We start from the raw sequence: 21,668 nt of genomic DNA, 5'->3' as shown, positions 1-21,668 counted from the left end.
AACACCATGCACACGAAATGGAAAATTGGTCAGAGGCAGAGGCAGCAACAAACCACAATGGAACCTCACGAGACCACAGTTTGTTGAAGCATTTGTTAAGTACAGTTATAATACATACTAATAGATGTCTATTTTCACTTCTTTAAAACCAACTTTGTATAAAACAAAACTGTTATTACTATACAGTATATACTTATACTAAACTTTTTTTTTATATGTTTATGTTTATTTCGGTCATTCAACAAAAAGTACAATGCAGCACAACGTAGTATCTCTTATTTTGCATGCACTGAACTGTACTTCCTGTTCCAAAATGACAGCACGCATACGAAACAATATGAAGAAAATTTAACACACACTAAAAATAAATATAAAGATTTTTTTGTTCATGTAATTTCTTTTTTTAAAAATAGTAGCATCAATTAATCTTTGTTGGAATGAATGGATAATTCTTTCATTTGTAAGAGTGCAGTAGAATATCACTTCAGGCATACAAACAAACAAACCTCTTTAAACACTGCATGCACGTTAATATTTTTGACATAAATAATCTGTTTAACAAAAGAAAATCTATATTTGTTTTCATCGTTTTGCATGTTGCCGCTTCAAAGTCAAATTTCTGCAAAAGTATCTTTAAAGTTTCTTCTGAACTTTTCTCTTGATTTTATAAAGAATGAGCAGAAAGATGAATTAAAACATGACCTGAGAATACACATCATAGAGATGTAACCATAAACAGTGGCGGAAGAAGTACTATCCCTTTACAAGTAGAAGTCCTGCATTCAAAATAATTTTACTTAGTATAAAATGCATAGCATTTCATGAAATAATCTTTTGTTTTATATGTAAAATCTTATTTTGAAATATAACTGGTAACTATAGCTGTGGAATAAATGTAGTGCAATAAAATGTTCAATATTCACTCTGAAATGTAGTGGAGCAGAAGTATAAGAAGAAGCATAATATCTATTTAGTCAAGTTAAGTACAAGTACCTTAAATAAGTACAGTAAATGTACTTAGATACATGCCGCAACTGACCATAAGTAACACACAGTAACACTAACTCTAATACTAATACTAATATTTATTCTTATATTAACAGAAATTAAGTATTGTAAAATGGCCTACTACTTCAAAGGATCAAATATTAGCAGCTGTAAAATGTCAAAAAGCTATAAAAGGAAACAAACACTTCAGATAAAGAAAGGTCTGCCACAGCAAGGTGTAACTGAGCAGTACAGAGTGCCATACTGCAGAGTACTTCTTAGAGAGTACAGACATTTAAGAGTACTTACTAAACACACAGACACATGGCTCCCTGGATGGTCTCGCTGTCGCGGATCAGGTAGGCTCCATCCTTGTTCTTTTTTCCCAGCAGCTCCTCACACTCCGTTCTGGTGATGCTGCCGTGGTAACATACCGGCAGAGCTGCTGCCATGGTGAGGAGAGACTGCAACGGACAGACATCCACCACAAACACCAAACACGTCTCACAATAGCTTCATCTCTAAAAACAGCAGCTCTGCACTCCCCCTGAGATGTGATCCAGGTGCCATAGAAGTCCAGAAGCTGATGGGTCACAGAGGGTGAAACAGAGTGAGAGGTCAGAGCTCAACACACGGAGGTGTTACAACAGAGTTCACAAAGACAGAGGGAAACTATTGAGTCAGTCTCACCATTTCACAGGAAGTTTATCTGCCACAAAGTGTGGAGAGAGAGAGTATGTGTGAGAAATAAAGTGAGAGCAAGAGAGAAAAAAGACAACATCACCACGACTAGTAATGGTTTCACCTTGTGAGTCTGTGTATGTATGTGATCATGGCAAAATGTGGCTCTAATGACACCTGCCAGTTGTTTATATGTCTGTTTGTAAACAGATTTTGGCAGTACAATGCTGTCACAACTGCAGTCACAAGTTTGAGGATGGGTCTGGTCTGATCAAGGGTACGTGTTCTGCGTGTGAATGCAGATTGTAACCTTTACCAATACTTACAAAAGCCAGATGTTTGTGGGAGTTAATGGTTTTTTTGTGCAGTGGGAAAGCGGCTTAATGGAAACAACACTTTTGGTCCAGTTTGATATAGTTCTAAGAACCTAGCTCAAAGAACCCCTTTTCGTTTTGTCCGCATGCAACACAAAAACTAGAAACAACCGCAGTTGTTTGTAGCTGTAGTTGTTTTTGTTTTAAGGGACTGTTTTAGCTTTAGTATACTCCCCCAGCACAAAAAGAACAGTTGGAGTAATGTAAGTGAATGGTGATTGGACCAGACGTCTTAACTAAATGCTGACTGGTCAAACAAAACTGATGACAGACCTGAAACTGCCATTTTTAAAAACCTGTTAGCCACATAAACTGATACAAAACAAAAACAACAGCTTGAAAGAAAAAAAAGGGTAGAAAACAGAGATAAATGGACCTACAGTAAAGTCCAGGCTTTACTGAGCATAGATGCTATGTTGGAAATACAGCACAACATGATTTTGACTCTGCAAAGCAAAAGTGTTATGCTATACCAACCACTGGCCAGCTTACAATATGTCACTCTAGTGCTCCTGCAAACAGAAAAAAAGCCTAACGTAACCACTCAGGTAGAAGCCACTGACATTCATTTCTCTGTAGAGTCTTTACCGTAATGTTGTCAGATGCTTAAAATAACAATCTGAGCCTGTCAGTGGCAAAAACAAACACTTTTAATGAATATAAATTGGTGGGACGCACTTGCACAACGTGGGTACGTTACAACCTATTCCACAGCTGCCTGCTGCAGTGCTCTGGACCCATTTCAAAAACTTATGTTCCCATGACTCACGTAGACACAAAAACAATTTCATTTTTTAATGACAAGGTTCATTTAATGACAAGGTTCATTTATTTGTTATTTTACAACACAGGGTTTCACAACGAAATGTAAGTTGTAGCCTATTCATTCTACACACGCATAGAACATCCATCCATCTATTTTCCTAACCACTTATCCTCTTGAGGGTTGCAGGGGGGGGGCGGGCTGGGGCCTATCCCTGCTGACATTAGGCAAGAGGCTGGGTACACAGGTCGCCAGACTATCACAGGGCTAACACATAGAGACAGACAACCATTCACACTCATATTCACACCTATGGACAATTTAGAGTCACCAATTAACCTAGTCCCCAACCTGCATGTCTTTGGACTGTGGGAGGAAGCTGGAGTACACGGAGAGAACCCACGCTGACACGGGGAGAACATGCAAACTCTGCACAGAGGGGCTCCCTCCTGGGATTGAACCAGACACCCTCTTGCTGTGAGGCGACAGTGCTAACCACTACACCACCGTGCTGCCCTGCATAGAACATACAAATATTTTTAATATTGAATAAAATAAAATAAAATATAGATACAGTTATTTATATACAAATCCTTACAGTATATAACTTGAGAGACTTTGGTTTATTGTGGGAATGAGGATAATGTAAAAGGTATTATGGTCAGGTGCAAAATACAAAGTTCCATGTGATATATTTAGGAACCGTAGAACAACTATTATTAATGTTCATTCTTTGACTATTGTACTGATCTCTGTAGTATTACTATACCTCATTTGCCTGTTTTACTACGAGCCTGCTTGTATTACTAGACAAAACTGTCACTGTCACTACATTTTACTTACTGTTCCTGAGCAAGTGTTACCAGTTGCCAGTAAAGTTTAATTGGGTGCTTTTGATAGAAACGATTCTTATATGTAAGTTTCTAAGAATTTCTAAATTTCTAAGAATTTCTATGTGGAAATTGCTGCCTAGCTTTTTCTAAGTAAATGTCACTCCATGTTTTGCTCAGGGAGATTTAAAGAGGAACTAAAAACTAAATTATATTTTCTTCCACAGTACACATAATCACATAGATTCTTGTCAGCAAGTGACAGTAATAAATGAGATTTAAAAAAAAAAAATTAAAAAAAAATGAAGTAGCTTGTGTCTGCTTAGATAAAGTTTAGCTCAGCCGAACTCTTTGGACATGCCATAACCATGACAAAATAGGCATTAAATTGGAAATTTTTTGTTTCAAATAAGGTGCGAGAGATATCACTAAAAATATTGCATGTGTTATGTAGTGAAATCAGTTATCATAAAATATAGACTGAATGTTGACCCTCCTTGTTCCTTCTGTCACCACACAGATGAAGCGACTCATCTTTTCTGGGACTGTACCATTAGTCAGACTTTTTGATCTTAAAGGTCCAGTGTGTAGAATTTAGGGGAATATATTGGCAGAAATAGAATATAAAATAATAACTATGTTTCTTTAGTCTATAATCACCTGAAAGTAAGAATTGTTATGTATTTGTTTCCTTAGCATGAGCCATTTCTGTACATTTCTGTTTCTACAGTGGCCCAGAATGGACAAATCAAACACTGGTTCTAGAGCATCAGCAAAACACTGATTTTTTTTTTTAAAAACGTGAAACTGCTTAGATATATTTACACACACACACACACACACACACACACACACAAATATACATATATATATATATATGTATACATATGTGTGTGTGTGTGTGTGTGTGTGTATACCACTGTCTTGTACACCTTTCCTTTTAATCTTGCTGGTACTCTACTATCACACATCACACCTGACACTTTTCTCCACCCGTTCCAACCTGCTTGCACACGTTTCTTCACCTCTTTTCCACACTCTCCGTTGCTCTGGACTGTTGACCCTAAGTAATTAAAATCCTTCACCTTCTTTATTTCTACTCCCTGTAACCTCACCATTCCACTTGGGTCCTTCTCAGTCACACACATGTATTCTGTCTTGCTACGACTAACCTTCATTCCTTTCCTTTCCAGGGCATACCTCCACTTCTCTAGATTTTCTTCCACCTGCTCCCTGCTCTCACTACAGATCACAATGCCATCTGCAAACATCATAGTCCATGGAAATTCCTGTCTAACCTCATCTGTCAACCTGTCCATCACCATAGCAAACAAGAAGGGGCTCAGAGCTGATCCTTGATGCAGTCCCACATCCACCTTAAACTCCTCTGTCATACTTACAGCACACCTCACCACTGTCCTACAGCTCTCATACATATCTTGCACCACTCTAACATACTTCTCTGCCACTCCAGACTCTCTCGGCACCCTATCATATACTTTCTCTAGATCTACAAAGACACAATGCAGTTCCCTCTGACATTCTCTGTACTTCTCCATTAACATCCTCAAAGCAAATACTGCATCTGTAGTACTTTTTCTTGGCATGAAACCATACTGCTCTTCTGCTCTTGGTCTAGCTTCCACTACTCTTTCCCATAGCTTCATTGTATGGCTCATAGACTTCATCCCTCTGTAGTTGCCACAACTCTGCACGTCTCCCTTGTTCTTAAAAATTAGCACCAGCACACGTCTCCTCCATTCCTCAGACATCCTCTCACTCTCTAAGACCTTGTTGAAAAACTTAGTCAAAAACTCTACTGCCACCTCTCCTAGACACTTCCATACCTCCACAGGTATATCATCAGGACCAACTGCCTTTCCACTCTTCCTCTTCAATGCCTTCCTCACTTCATCGTTACTAATCTTTGCTACTTCCTGCTCCACATTAGTCACCTCTTCTACTCTTTGTCCTCTCTCATTTTCCTCATTCATCAACTCTTCAAATAACTCTTTCCATCTTCCCATCACACTTGTGGCACCTGTCAATACATTCACGTCTCTATCCTTAATCACCCTAACCTGCTGCATGTCTTTCTTATCTCTATCTCTCTGCCTTGCCAACCTGTATAAATCAGTCTCTCCCTCCTTACTGTCCAACCTATCATACAAGTCGTCGTACGCCCTTTGTTTGGCCTTTGCCACCTCTACCTTCACCTTGCGCTGAATCTCCCTGTACTCCTGTCTTCTCTCTTCAGTCCTCTCAGAGTCCCACTTCTTCTTAGCTAACCTCTTTCTCTGTATACACTTCTGCACTTCCTCATTCCACCACCAAGTCTCCTTATCTCCTTTCCTTCCAGATGACACACCAATGACACGTCCTTGTGTAAATAAAGTGAGGAAAGACTCAGTGACCACAGTCTACCCATAGAGAAAGGACAATACAAGATGTATGGCTACCAACAGAGGACAGAGTCTGTGGTCACTGCACAACAGAGGATGTAGAGACAGGGATGCACTTCCTCATAAAATGTGACAAATATAATACCTCAGTGTGGGATACTTTAAGAAATTTGGTTTGATAATCCCAGACTTCACAGAATTAGATCACAATGAAAAACAACAGATTCCTCTAGGAGACACACACACAAAGTTACACAGACACATAATCCTCTAGGACAGGTGTCTTCAACATTATTCAGGTCTCTTTGCTGAAAGAGAGGCAGAACAGGGACCCCCTACTACATAAATTGTATAAAACTGAGGTGGACACAATAACTAGTAGTGTTTAAGTGCCATGTATAAACATACTCCTTCATGGTACAATACTAAGCTATTAAAATTATTATTTGCAGATTCATATATTTATACATCGTGTTTGTCTCTGAGGTGGATCTCTTCTTTGAAAAGTTACAAAATGATCCATTGTAGCTCACAACAATGTCTGTACACTTGGAAAAATAATACAGTTAATTGGCAAATATGTTTCAATTGTACGTAGGCCTAACTGTCAGCTAACTAGTTATGTATGCTGTTATGGGCAGGTGCCGCACAGTGATTTAGCATTAACATTCTTGCACAAGGATTCATGTGTAACAGCCCGTCATCAATGTTGTGTACTGTAATATCTTTTTTAATGAATTTGCAAATGTATTCTTGCTAATAATATCTTGGCATCATGGTAATGTGTATTTTCAGATATATTTTAATGTAAAAAAAAAAAAGAAAACTTACATTAAAACTTAAATCATCAGACTATGATCTCGTGCCCCCTCCTTACACTAACTCTGGTTCTAGTGCAAATAAATCTGAATCTCAATACATTTGGACAGTTTTGTACTTTTTGATATTTATGGTTATGGTATTTTATCTCTGTTGTGTTTTTGCCAACATTACTGGTTATATTTTCGATTATAAAATACAAATATTTGATTGAAATATGTACTTTAAATTGATGCTTTGGAAAAACTAAAACGAACGTGTGTTGCTGGTCGCTAGGTGACATGGAATCTAAGAGACGCAATCTAATCTCTGATTGGCTAGTGGTCGTTGCCTTCGTTGGCTGGATTGGCTAGGTTTAGGTAAGAGGCGTGAGATTGGTTAGAATTACAGTAAGAAAGTCAGGATAAGACAATCAGAGGCAGAGTAGGGCGGGTTCTACCTTCGCAATCCAAGGCACGAGACAGACCAAACATTACCAGCCGTTTGTGCAGAGTAATGGCTTGAAAATAATACAAACCTTCTCCGGTACTTTAAACCAAAAATATATAAATTCATTAATAACTAACTCAGCTGAGATGCGGAGGGTAATGTCCGGAATGAACAGAGTGGGAGTCGAGGATGAATTTGTTGTTGAAAACGTCAAACAGAACTGGAAAGGTCAGTAAAATGACGTTAGTTTATGCTAGGTTTACTTCCCTAGCTAACATTTATGTCAGTCATTTTAAGGTGTAACTTGTTAAAAAGCTTCACTATAGTCTCTCCAGATGACTTTATATTGTTTCACTAACCTCGCTGCTGCCTCTGATTACGGCAGATGGAGGGAGGAGGAGTGGCGGTGTGATGGAGGTCGTCGGGGCGGTGCTGACCGTGTTGTCCGTGGTCTTCATCCTCTTCACCTTCCCCCTCACAGCCTGGATGTGTGCTAAGGTATTCTGATGAAATAAAAATAAATAACTATTTTAGTAACGTTACACCTACCCTTAAATGCACATACTTATGAATCGTGTTTGTGCAAGTAAAATGCATCATTTTAAAGTGGTGGAATGTAACTTACTTATCTGAGGAGGGGTGTGACTTCTGTTTTGTGTTATTTTTTATTTTTTGGGACCCTCCCAAAAGCCTCCCAGAGTAAGTGGCGGAAAACGCATGATCCTTCCTTCACTATAAATTACTTATTGGATTTTTAAAACTTACCCTTTGATGTTTAAAAGTTAAAAGTTGAAGACAAAATGCTGGAATTAAGAAAAACACCTCGGTTTTTCACTTTTGTCATGCAGGCTGGTTAGTTTTTTTCAAGCAGTTGACATGCAGAATGAAGTGATCTTGATTGATCTTGATAAATATTTTAAGTTCATTTAAGGAAAAAAAAGCATTCTTTACACATGTTCTGTCCAAGGACAGTTGAAATGATGATTAGTTTCTGGCTATGATAAATGGTGCAATATTGCAGATTTTTAAAGAAAACTTGTCATCCAAACCTGCAAGTGGGTTTAAAAATCTGTGATAAAATAAATACAAATTACAACCATCTAAGGTTGTATGCCTTTCCCCTGAGCCAAAATAAAAAACACAAGCCCCTCCCCAGCAGTTCACAAATTGTTTGACATGCCTCCTTTTGCACCACCCCCTCCTTTATCATAAGTAACAAACAGTTCCTAAGTACATGCACTTAAGTACTGCACCTCAGTGCAAATTTGAGATACTTGTACATTACTTATCTATATACCTGTGTGTGTGTGTGTGTGTGTGTATATATATATATATATATATATATATATATACACACACACATGTATATATATATATATATACACACACACACACACACACATATATATATACATATATATATGTATATATATATATATGTATATGTGTATATACAGTACAGGCCAAAAGTTTGGACACACCTTCTCATTCAATGCGTTTTCTTTATTTTCATAACTATTTACATTGTAGATTCTCACTGAAGGCATCAAAACTATGAATGAACACATGTGGAGTTATGTACTTAACAAAAAAAGGTGAAATAACTGAAAACATGTTTTATATTCTAGTTTCTTCAAAATAGCCACCCTTTGCTCTGATTACTGCTTTGCACACTCTTGGCATTCTCTCCATGAGCTTCAAGAGGTAGTCACCTGAAATGGTTTTCCAACAGTCTTGAAGGAGTTCCCAGAGGTGTTTAGCACTTGTTGGCCCCTTTGCCTTCACTCTGCGGTCCAGCTCACCCCAAACCATCTGGATTGGGTTCAGGTCCGGTGACTGTGGAGGCCAGGTCATCTGCCGCAGCACTCCAACACTCTCCTTCTTGGTCAAATAGCCCTTACACAGCCTGGAGGTGTGTTTGGGGTCATTGTCCTGTTGAAAAATAAATGATCGTCCAACTAAACGCAAACCGGATGGGATGGCATGTCGCTGCAGGATGCTGTGGTAGCCATGCTGGTTCAGTGTGCCTTCAGTTTTGAATAAATCCCCAACAGTGTCACCAGCAAAACACCCCCACACCATCACACCTCCTCCTCCATGCTTCACAGTGGGAACCAGGCATGTGGAATCCATCCGTTCACCTTTTCTGCGTCTCACAAAGACACGGCGGTTGGAACCAAAGATCTCAAATTTGGACTCATCAGACCAAAGCACAGATTTCCACTGGTCTAATGTCCATTCCTTGTGTTTCTTGGCCCAAACAAATCTCTTCTGCTTGTTGCCTCTCCTTAGCAGTGGTTTCCTAGCAGCTATTTGACCATGAAGGCCTGATTGGCGCAGTCTCCTCTTAACAGTTGTTCTAGAGATGGGTCTGCTGCTAGAACTCTGTGTGGCATTCATCTGGTCTCTGATCTGAGCTGCTGTTAACTTGCGATTTCTGAGGCTGATGACTCGGATGAACTTATCCTCAGAAGCAGAGGTGACTCTTGGTCTTCCTTTCCTGGGTCGGTCCTCATGTGTGCCAGTTTCATTGTAGCGCTTGATGGTTTTTGCGACTCCACTTGGGGACACATTTAAAGTTTTTGCAATTTTCCGGACTGACTGACCTTCATTTGTTAAAGTAATGATGGCCACTCGTTTTTCTTTAGTTAGCTGATTGGTTCTTGCCATAATATGAATTTTAACAGTTGTCCAATAGGGCTGTCGGCTGTGTATTAACCTGACTTCTGCACAACACAACTGATGGTCCCAACCCCATTGATAAAGCAAGAAATTCCACTAATTAACCCTGATAAGGCACACCTGTGAAGTGGAAGTATGAAGTATGTATATACTTTTGGCCTGTACTGTATATGTATATACAGTACAGGCCAAAAGTTTGGACACACCTTCTCATTCAATGCGTTTTCTTTATTTTCATGACTATTTACATTGTAGATTCTCACTGAAGGCATCAAAACTATGAATGAACACATGTGGAGTTATGTACTTAACAAAAAAATATAGCCACCCTTTGCTCTGATTACTGCTTTGCACACTCTTGGCATTCTCTCCATGAGCTTCAAGAGGTAGTCACCTGAAATGGTTTCCACTTCACAGGTGTGCCTTATCAGGGTTAATTAGTGGAATTCCTTGCTTTATCAATGGGGTTGGGACCATCAGTTGTGTTGTGCAGAAGTCAGGTTAATACACAGCCAACAGCCCTATTGGAAAACTGTTAAAATTCATATTATGGCAAGAACCAATCAGCTAACTAAAGAAAAACGAGTGGCCATCATTACTTTAAGAAATGAAGGTCAGTCAGTCTGGAAAATTGCAAAAACTTTAAATGTGTCCCCAAGTGGAGTCGCAAAAAACATCAAGCGCTACAACGAAACTGGCACACATGAGGACCGACCCAGGAAAGGAAGACCAAGAGTCACCTCTGCTTCTGAGGATAAGTTCATCCGAGTCACCAGCCTCAGAAATCTCAAGTTAACAACAGCTCAGATCAGAGACCAGATGAATGCTACACAGAGTTCTAGCAGCAGACCCATCTCTAGAACAACTGTTAAGAGGAGACTGCGCCAATCAGGCCTTCATGGTCAAATAGCTGCTAGGAAACCACTGCTAAGGAGAGGCAACAAGCAGAAGAGATTTGTTTGGGCCAAGAAACACAAGGAATGGACATTAGACCAGTGGAAATCTGTGCTTTGGTCTGATGAGTCCAAATTTGAGATCTTTGGTTCCAACCGCCATGTCTTTGTGAGACGCAGAAAAGGTGAACGAATGGATTCCACATGCCTGGTTCCCACTGTGAAGCATGGAGGAGGAGGTGTGATGGTGTGGGGGTGTTTTGCTGGTGACACTGTTGGGGATTTATTCAAAATTGAAGGCACACTGAACCAGCATGGCTACCACAGCATCCTGCAGCAACATGCCATCCCATCCGGTTTGCGTTTAGTTGGACGATCATTTATTTTTCAACAGGACAATGACCCCAAACACACCTCCAGGCTGTGTAAGGGCTATTTGACCAAGAAGGAGAGTGTTGGAGTGCTGCGGCAGATGACCTGGCCTCCACAGTCACCGGACCTGAACCCAATCGAGATGGTTTGGGGTGAGCTGGACCGCAGAGTGAAGGCAAAGGGGCCAACAAGTGCTAAACACCTCTGGGAACTCCTTCAAGACTGTTGGAAAACCATTTCAGGTGACTACCTCTTGAAGCTCATGGAGAGAATGCCAAGAGTGTGCAAAGCAGTAATCAGAGCAAAGGGTGGCTATTTTGAAGAAACTAGAATATAAAACATGTTTTCAGTTATTTCACCTTTTTTTGTTAAGTACATAACTCCACATGTGTTCATTCATAGTTTTGATGCCTTCAGTGAGAATCTACAATGTAAATAGTCATGAAAATAAAGAAAACGCATTGAATGAGAAGGTGTGTCCAAACTTTTGGCCTGTACTGTGTATATACATATATATATATAATACATGTCCTGCAACTCTGTACAAGTGCTGTGGTTTTTGTCTCACAGGTCATCCGGGAGTATGAGAGGGCTGTTATATTCAGACTGGGCCGTGTTGTTAAAGGACGAGCTAAAGGACCTGGTACAAATCATTCCTTTAAATTCTCTTTCTATCTGGACATAGCAAGGTACATGCAAACAATCCAGTCACTGTAATAACACTTGGAAGCCTTGACCACCTATGCCCTTTGCTAAAACAGTTGTAACAGAGGAAAATAATTCTTCAACTGTAAAACTGTAGGAACCTCCTGCCAGAAAACTTAATAATAGGCAAAACCAAAATATTCAATAATGATTTGCCTGGGAGGACCCACTTTGTCACAGTCAATTAGATACAATGATTCTTTTTAACAGGAATAATGAAAATCTGATAAGTTTTTTTTTCAATAAAACTGTCCAAAACTCTGTTCAAATAAATCTGTCTTTGTTTTACATACAATGAGTTAGATTTTGCAAATGGTTAATACTAGCAACTCCTGTAATCCCCGTGATGCTTTGAGGGTAGGAGATAACTCTGTTAGATTCATTTCATGGAACATAAAAGGGGTGAATGGACCAATAAAACGTTCAAGAGTGTTTGCCCATTTAAAGAATGTAGGAGCTGAGGTAATCTTCCTCCAAGAGACACATTTGAAAAAAGCCGATAATTTTAGGCTCCGTAAAACTTGGATCAGCCATGTGTTTCACTCCAGTTTTAATATTAGGGCACGGGGGGTTGCAATATTGGTCAGTAAAAAAATACAGTTCATCCCAACGAATGTTGAATCAGACCCTGGTGGCCGATATGTGATAGTGATGGGCTTTCTATTTCATATACCTGTTTTGTTAGTGAACATGTATGTGCCCAACTGGGATGATGTTGTTTTTGCCAACAAACTTTTAGCCTCACTTCCAAATTTAAACACGCATCAACTGATCTTGGGAGGAGACTTAAACTGTGTAATGAATCCTAGTTTGGACCGATCCAACCCTAAATTTACTCCCACGACTAGAATGTCCAGATCCTTTTCAGTGTTTATGAGAGAAAATGGATATGTAGATCCTTGGAGGCTCTTAAACCCAAGCTCAAAGGCTTTTTCTTTTTTTTTTTCACATGTCCACCACACTTTCTCTCGGATTGATTACTTTTTTGTAGATAGAACTTTTATACCATTTGTTAAATCTGTGGAATACTTGGCCATCATTATTTCCGATCATGCTCCTTTACAACTAGACATTTCGTTTCCTCTGTATCAGAGGGACCGACAGCCATGGAAGTTGAATTCTTTGTTGCTTTCTGACAAAGACTTCTGTGATAAAATTTCAAAATCCATAGATACTTTTATTGAAACTAATACATCTACCTCAGTTTCCTATTCCCTTTTATGGGAAACTCTAAAAGCGTTCTTACGTGGTGAAATAATTTCTTTTGTGTCTTATTTGAATAAAATGGAGAAGCAACAATTACAATATTTAAAGAGCCACTGTGTAAAATGGGTTGAAAACCGTTGAAAACAGTGACATCAGTGGTCAAATTCTAGATTGCAGGGCTCACTCGCTCACCCCTCCCGTCGGGTAAATGACGGTGGCCTTGTAGGGACAAAAAGCCTTGCACAGACATGAGTTTTTCAGGAGTAGGTCTATCTAGCGACGAGGTGAATGTTTATTTAGAAATCTAAACCATGTTACGATATTGTAATGAATCACTCACGAGCAGGAGACCAGAGTAGCGTTCGGGAAAAAGGCCTGTTTATTTGAGCACTCCAAAAACTCCGGTAACACTCCAGGGGGTAAAAGACTCCGTCCCAAACTCTGACTCTTCTAGCGTAACACACACACTCCATACACACATTGTCGTTTACCATACCGAGTGGGGACCCGCTCCCCTCTCTGCTCCACCAATCTCCAGCCCGCACACTGACTGACAGCATAGCCTGTAAACAGAGCTCAACTGTTTATTTAGCCTAGCAATATCTCCGGACTATAGTAGCTGCAATGGACGACTTTGAACGCGATTTTGAAGAGTTTCTTGTAGCGGACACAGACCCAGAGCCATACCTGTTTGAGCCGGAGCATACAGATGAGGAACTCCATGTGTTTGATGCTGAGCGGGCGAGAAGAGAGGCTGAATGCACAGAATGGGATTCGGTGCTACTGCTACCATCGTTGGGGAGATATATCATCAGGAGGAAAAGCGCCGCAAAGAGTGCATCACAAGGAGTGAAGTTGTGTCTTCTTTTCCTCGCAAATGCGATTCGGGTTCATTCTCTCCTGTTGCGTGGTAAGTGTGGTCCATTCACAAACTTTATAACTATATATATATATATATATATATATGTGTATATATAAAAGCATAATTATAAGGCTACGAAAACCAAACGAATTTTATTTTATAGCGATTATACACTTATATAAACATATTAATGGGTAGAATATTCAGATTCAGATTCAGATTTGACAATAAACCATGCCAAATATTACACACTGGCCCTTTAACTGAATCTATTTACAACTTTGATACGCAGTATGCTTCTAATCCTTCAACTGAACTTCTTAAAAAAGGGAAAACCTACAATTAGGGTTTAACTTACTATCTACAAAAAAAGCGGAACAACTACAGTTATACTCCCGTGGTCGATCATATGAGTATGAGGATAAAAACAGTCGGCTGTTAGCACACCAGTTAAAGCGTGAAGTAGCCTCACGCTGTATTTGTGAAATTAAAAATAGTCATGGTAACTTGATGACAAGCCCACAGGAAATTAATAAGACTAACTTTTGAGTCTTACTACACTAAACTGTATACCTCTGAACTCACCTCAAATAAAGGGCCAATGACTAAATTTTTAGACAGTCTAAATTTCCCTCACCTTGATTAGACAAAATTTTAGAACTGAATCGCACAATAGAACTAGGAGAGATCCATGCGGCAATCACATCTATGGAGAGTGGCAAGACCCCTGGGCCTGATGGCTATACGACCGAGTTCTTTAAAAAATTAAAGGATAAGCTTTCTCCAATTCTTTTAGGAATGTTTCAGGAGTCATTGACAAAAGGTACCCTCCCCCCTACTCTCTTACAAGCAACTATCACACTTCTGCTTAAAAAAGACAAAGACCCCACTGACTGTGGATCATATCGGCCAATCTCTCTGCTTAATGTTGATGCAAAAATCATTGCAAAAATGCTGTCTCGCCGACTTGAAAACATTATGCCTTTAATTATTTCTGAAGAACAAACCGGTTTCATAAAAGAACGTCACTCATTCTCCAACATTCGCAGACTTTTTAATATAATTTATACCTCACACTCTACACAGGTCCCTGAGGCAGTCATATCACTAGATGCCGAGAAGGCCTTTGATCGTATTGAATGGGAATATATGTTTGCAGCCCTTAAGAAATTAGGTCTTGGCGATACATTTTGCTCCTGGATTAAACTTTTATACTCTTCACCTCAAGCATGTGTTAATACTAATTCTTTACGTTCCCCCTTTTTTTTTTATTAACAAGAGGCACACGCCAAGGATGCCCACTGTCACCTCTGCTCTTTGCAATCGCGATTGAGCCTCTATCCATCGCATTAAAAACATCTTCACTCATACAGGGAATATGGCGAGGTGGAATAGAACACCATGTTTCTTTGTATGCGGATGACCTTTTGTTATACGTAAATGACCCAGTGGCATCCTTTCCTACCATTATATCAATTTTGACGGACTTTGGTTCATTTTCGGGATATAAATTAAATTTTCAAAAGAGCCAACTTTATCCGATAAATGATTTGGCACGTCAAATTCAACAGACTTTACTTCCTTTTCATTTAGCTAGCTCAGGATTCAGGTATCTTGGTGTTAATATAACTCCATACAGCCAACTTTACCCCCCTGGTTGAGAGTATAAAAAATGATCTTCTCCGATGGAATAGCCTACCTCTATCGCTACCAGGAAGAGTACATTCAATAAAAATGAACATAATCCCAAAATTTCTTTACATGTTTAGATGTTTACCAATTTTTCTACCAAAGTCTTTTTCCATACTATTGATAAGGCCATTTTGAACTTTATTTGGGCAGGTAAAACCCCAAGAGTGAGCAAAGTTTTTCCAACACCCCCGAAATGTGGGTGGTTTAGCCCTTCCCAATTTTATTTATTATTATTGGGCAGTTAACATTCAAAAAATATTATTTTGGATTAATGCCCCTTAAACAGATTGGTGCATGTTAGAGGTTCATTCCTGCCAGTCATCCTCTCTTCTTGCCTTGGTCTTTTCATCTCTTCCGATAAGACCGTCCTCTTATTCATCTAATCCCATTGTGCTTGCTAGTATTAGGATTTGGATTCAATTTTGTCTTCATTTTAAGTTCTCTACAGCTTCCTCTCTTGGCCCCATTAGTAAAAATCATTTGTTTTCACCCTCTACGGTTGATGCAACATTTTTACAGTGGAAAGAAAAGGGACTGAAGTGTTTCAGAGACCTTTATGACGGCAACCTCTTTTCTAGTTTTGACACTTTATGTAAGAAATATAATTTAAACCGCTCAAATCTTTTTAGATATTTTCAAATCCGTAATTTTTTACAGAAACAGTTCTCCTCATACCCCAACCTTCCATGTAAGGCACTATGGGAGAAACTACTAGAAACACATCACAGAACCAAATGGGAAGATGAATTAGGAATGAATTTAACAGAGGACAGAGGTGGGCAAGCGTGTTAAAAAGGGTTAATACTTCTACATCTTGTGCTAGACTTAGTTTTATTCAGTTTAAAGTTGTCCATCGGATGCATTTTAGTAAAATTAGATTAGCCAAATTTACAGATCAAGACTCAAGATATAACCGTGGTAACGACCCACAAGCATATTTATTACACACATGTGTTATGTTTTTAATATTCTGACTGAAATTCTCAAGACCAAAGTACAACCATGCCCTCTACTGGCGATTTTTGGAACACCAGCTAAAACTGTCTCATATGACACCACAGCTAAGGACATTATTGCTTTTACTACTCTTTTGGCACGTCGTAGAATACTTCTCAGCTGGAAATCTCCCATCTCACCATCTCAATCTGCTTGGCTGAAAGACGTGACATACTTCTTGAGTCTTGAAAAAATCAAATATGCTCTTAGAGGATGTAATGAACATTTCACTAAGAAATGGCAACCTTTCATTTTGTACTTCTATAATTTATCTGTGCTGCCCCCTGAATGAGACTCACTTGCTTGATCAAATGTATCTACCTGAATTCTTCTTTTTGTTTCTGTCATACTGAGGCTGTACTTTTTGCAACACTATGTAAGTTTTGAAGCAGCATTATTAATACACTAGTACATCAACTTAACATCAGGCTATGTGGGTTGGGTTTTGTTTTTTGTTTTTTTCTATGTGTGTTACATATGTAAAAGCACCTGCTTTTGTGTATATGGTTTTGTTTTTGTTTTTTTTGTTTCTTGTTTTTTTTTGTCTTTGTGCGTTAAATATGTAAAGGCGCTGTTTCTTTTTTTTTTCGTATGTTTTTGTTTTGTCTTTGTGCGTTAAATATGTAAAGGGGGGGTGTAAGGTTGGTCGAGCGGTGAAGGCAAAAGGAAGAGGATTTTAAACTGTTCAACAGTCCAATTTTTTTATTTCCCTTTTCTTTTCCAGCAGTGGGTTAGGTGCAGCAATATGTACAGTGCAGTTCAGCTGGCCAAAACTGGAGAAAAACTAAAACAAAAATCAACTCTGCACCGGGCTATGACCCCTTTAAGTTTGGGCCCCTGGCAATAACAGCCGCTGTGGCCGGCTTGCTAGACAGATCTCAGAAACTCGAGAGAAGCTTCCAACTCCTGCATATATAGACAGTAGCTCCTCCTACACATGGGAAATACAATTAATAAATCAATCAACAATCAGCAGTGATTAATTCATACTCTTCAGACTACTTTTTATAAGCCAACAGTGAAAAACATTGCTACACACTCCAAACGAGTAAAGATGTTCTTAAACTGCTCAAAATCAACACTTGCACAAATATCTTCCCAAAACTCCTCCTCATCCATACTACACTTGGCACATTCCCCCAGGAACTTGACTATAAAAGGAATCCAAATGGGCGAGGTCTGGTTTGGCAGTTCCTGAGTCCAAACCAGAGGTTGGCCAAGTGCAGTCTAGAGGAGAGGTGAGACACACAAAAGAATTAGTCATTGTCAGACTTTTCTTCCTGACTTCATGTAAATGTGCCTGTGACACTGAAGCACCAAAACAACTACACATCTACAACTACCAGGTTTCAACCTTAATTGTGCTAATTACCAACCCCAGACACCTGCTGGCTAGATGGTGTGTGAAAGTGCCTGGAGGTGGACAAGCATTGTGTGTGTTTGTCTTTTACCATTAGAGGTCACGGGGCATCCCCGTGACAGGGGGAAGAAAAAGGAAACAATGTATCTTTAAATAGTAAATACCACATTGCATATTTCCATCAATAAACTATACATCGGAGATTTTGCATTTTGTTAACCCCTATTATGTTTTGAGATGGTTTTCATTGTTTGAATACAATACGCATGCCTCTATGAGGACTTTTAGCAGCTTCTCTCTCTCAAAGCCAGAAACCTGAGAAGTCACTCACAAACTTGTGATGTCACATGGCTGAGACACACTAAACTAACTGCAAAGAACCAGTGGCAACAAAATCCAACTGTCACCTCCTTGTGGCCTGTGACTTGGCCAAAAACTTGTACATAAACACACTACAAAGACTACGGTCATGTACACCTGCATGAGAGGAAATGACTCTCCACACCAGCAGATGGCGGTAATCTGTAATAGTCATTCAAAATGGGAAATCGGAAGACTGGATGTTAGTTAGCCCTTTTACACATTAACAACCCAATCAAATGAAAGAACAGAACATACTTACCATGCGCTAATGAAGAATAACACAAAATAACAATCACAAAACATTTCTGCTAAAGAGCTCAATGGCTGAAGAAAATATGCTTACCTTATGTAATAAGTTTGTTTTGATGTCATTCCCTCTTGACTTTAGCTCTTAATTTGTTTTTCTCACTTCCATTTCTCCTCTTGTGCACTGAGCTGAACTGCCAATCAGAGTGATTTCATTCACTGACGGGCTCCACTGTCACAGGTTCAACATGCTGAATTTGGGGGCTGATGAGGGGCAACAATGCAGGACACACTGCATAGACTAGGGCAGCAGATGCTCACTGACAGATGCCCCAACATTGACTAAAAACCGACCATCAGCTTGGTGTGTCAGGGCCCATAAGGTGTAACGTCTGGAGCTGCTCCAAAGACAAAAAATGGGAGCCTGAATTGCTGACCCGCAGAATGCTTGTTTTTTTTTAATTCCCAAATCAGTTTTATTCTTTTGTAGTGTTCTTAGTTCTGAAACAGAAACTGTACCCATGTACTCAGAACATTTTCCTGGGTGCTCTGTCTCATCTAGAACATGTTTACTAAGTCATTATCAGTGGAGCAGATCCTGACTTTATGCCCTATGACATCACAAATTTGAGATTAAGCCCTCTAGTTTTTTTATTTGGAAGGGAGATGTTCATTTTTTCTGATATTTTTGGATTACCCTAGATTGTAGGAATAACGTATGAATTTTGAAAATGAGTGTAGTTCCCCTTTGAGGGCGAAAATGTCTCAATAAACAACCAGCTGTGTTCCTCTCACCTTACTGTATCTCTGCAGGTCTGTTTTGGGTCATTCCCTGGCTGGACGTCATCCAGAAGGTGGACCTGAGGACGGTATCCTTTAACATCAAGCCACAAGAGGTCAGCAGCTCTGCCCAAACATTAGATATGGAATTTATTTCTTCAAGTGGTTCACAAAGAGCAGCGCAGGAAATAAACCATGTATCATTTCCTTAATTTTCTGATGATCTTTTACTCACCTCACCCTGCTTAGGTTCTGACTGCAGACGGGGTGCCTTTAAAGGTGGATGCTGTCTTGTTTTATCGAGTAGTGGACCCCTCCCTCTGGGTGACGCGTGTTAAAAATGGCTACCAGGCCACGCACACACTGGCCCAGACGACCCTTAGGGCCACGCTGGGTGCACACACTCTGGCAGACATACTGATGCAGAGGACGGGCATTTCAAAGAGGATGGAAGTGAGTAAAATACACATTAAGTCAAAAACCGTGGTACAAAGCTCTCTAAAATTAGGGAAAATCTAGCTTTAGTTACAAAAAGATTTGAAAGTAAAATCTGTCTTTTTTAAACAATTTTAAAACATTACATTCAAGAATTTTGAATGCTACTTTTTATTGTTTTACCTCTCTGTACGTAATTTCTGTGTGTTCTGTCCATGCTCTATTTATCTATTTAATAGAATGACAGTTCCTGGTTAAATAAAGTACTAAATAAATTTCAACATTACATATTTAAATGATGCTTCACTTTGCCCCTCAGCACTATAATAGTATACGGTTGTTGAAATTTGTTGTACCTGTGCTGTCCTGCAGGAGGTGCTGTACGCTGCGTCCAGACTGTGGGGTGTTCAGGTGGAGCGGGTGGAGCTGAAAGACCTGACTCTCCCTGTCAGTCTGCAGCACTGCATGGCTTCAGTGGCTGAGGCAGCCAGGAACGCCAGGGCAAAGGTACCAACACACACACAGACAGGTGTTTCCTGTCAGCTTCAGTTCAGTCGATCTGTGTTTGGCTCTGTAGTCTCGTCTGAACAGTTCCACACAAAAGTGTGTCTGAGCTCCTGCCATCTGTTTGATTTAACCCCAGAGAACCTACAGACATTAAACATACTGTATGTTCATGTCTGTGTAGGTGTTCAGTAATTCAGGTCGTGATCTACAGAAGGTTTAAAATACAAGCAAAGTAGCTGAAAGTAACGGTAAGCAGACATCCACAAAAGCCGTATCTAAGATAACGCTACGATAGTACCGGGGTTATTAAGCCCAGCTCAGACCAAAGATTCACGACAACACAAGTTGAAACTTGCTACTGTTTGCAATGTGCCGGTCTTCAACGTTCTTAAAACCTGCCATTTTACAGCAATGCAACCAGACAAGACATTGTATCATCTCCATAGCAACAACTCTCTGTACTAGAGTGACGATAGTGATAGATACTTGTTGCAGTTTCATTTCTGGGGATTAATGGCAAAAACATAAACAAAACGACATAGACTTCAGATGCTTTGCATTTATAATAAATAAGCCACAATAATTGAAATAACCAGTGCAGATAAATCAGTCAGAATAGGATATGTGTGTGTGACACGCACATACAGAGAGCAGCAGCTGCCCACTGTCCAATAAATACTGTTTTTACAACTGTTTTTTACAGTGTTATTACACTAAACTGTGCCCCTCTTGTTACATCCTGTTTTGAAGACACTCAGATTTTTGGATTGTCAATGTTCAGCTTATTTTGTGATGAAATATTCTTACTCAACTGTTATATTGTCTAATTGTCTAAGATTATGATCATTTGATTCTGCATTTTTGAGGATTTTCTGCTGACCTTATTTTGCCTCTGTCTGTGTTTGTAAGGTGATTGTGGCAGAAGGAGAGGTGAAGGCATCCCGTGCTTTAAAGGAGGCAGCATCAGGACTTTCCCCCATTGCTCTCCAACTGAGATACCTGCAGTCATTGTCCTCCGTCCAGAGCAACGCGTCCATCGTGGTCTTCTCTCTCCCCATAGAGCTCCTCGACATGTTTATCCCCCATCTTCCTTAGCTCTCCATCTGATTGTCTTTTCAGGGAGATAGAGAGGTAGACCGAGCTGTATAATGCAGAAGAATCATCAAAACAACAATTCACTAGCTTGTTTAAGTGTCTTCCAGATGTATGAACTGTCCATATAACTACATGTCAGTTACTCTGTTAATAAAATCAGTTTTGTTTTTATATTTTCTATTTGAAAAA

At 39.5% G+C, this 21,668-nt stretch overlaps 2 protein-coding genes across 3 annotated transcripts in view; one reads left to right on the top strand and one right to left on the bottom strand.

The window, feature by feature from the left end:
* The window catches only part of LOC117265119 (SH2 domain-containing protein 1A), a 20,506-nt gene extending 12,787 nt beyond the window's left edge, over positions 1 to 7,719 (bottom strand). The window contains exons 1-2 of one of the 2 annotated variants that reach the window (XM_078162578.1): positions 7,645 to 7,719; positions 1,297 to 1,570 (exon numbers count right to left, since the gene is read on the bottom strand). In XM_078162578.1, coding sequence (XP_078018704.1) covers positions 1,297 to 1,439 — 143 coding nt within the window. In that variant the 5' untranslated portion in view covers positions 1,440 to 1,570; positions 7,645 to 7,719. Of the gene's footprint in view, positions 1 to 1,296; positions 1,696 to 7,644 lie in introns of those variants that run through there. The other variant, XM_033639540.2, reaches the window with a different exon arrangement.
* LOC144458860 (band 7 protein AGAP004871) lies at positions 7,284 to 21,668 on the top strand. The gene is made up of 7 exons (XM_078162577.1): positions 7,284 to 7,513; positions 7,671 to 7,783; positions 11,803 to 11,875; positions 19,476 to 19,558; positions 19,692 to 19,895; positions 20,250 to 20,384; positions 21,294 to 21,668. The coding sequence occupies exons 1-7, from the start codon at positions 7,432 to 7,434 to the stop codon at positions 21,477 to 21,479; spliced, it is 876 nt and encodes a 291-aa protein (XP_078018703.1). The 5' UTR covers positions 7,284 to 7,431; the 3' UTR covers positions 21,480 to 21,668.

Source organism: Epinephelus lanceolatus, chromosome 20, assembly GCF_041903045.1.
Source record: "Epinephelus lanceolatus isolate andai-2023 chromosome 20, ASM4190304v1, whole genome shotgun sequence".
Classification (NCBI taxonomy): Eukaryota; Metazoa; Chordata; class Actinopteri; order Perciformes; family Serranidae; genus Epinephelus; species Epinephelus lanceolatus.
Note: the sequence above shows the minus strand (reverse complement) of the source record. Positions and strands in the feature narration are given on the sequence as shown.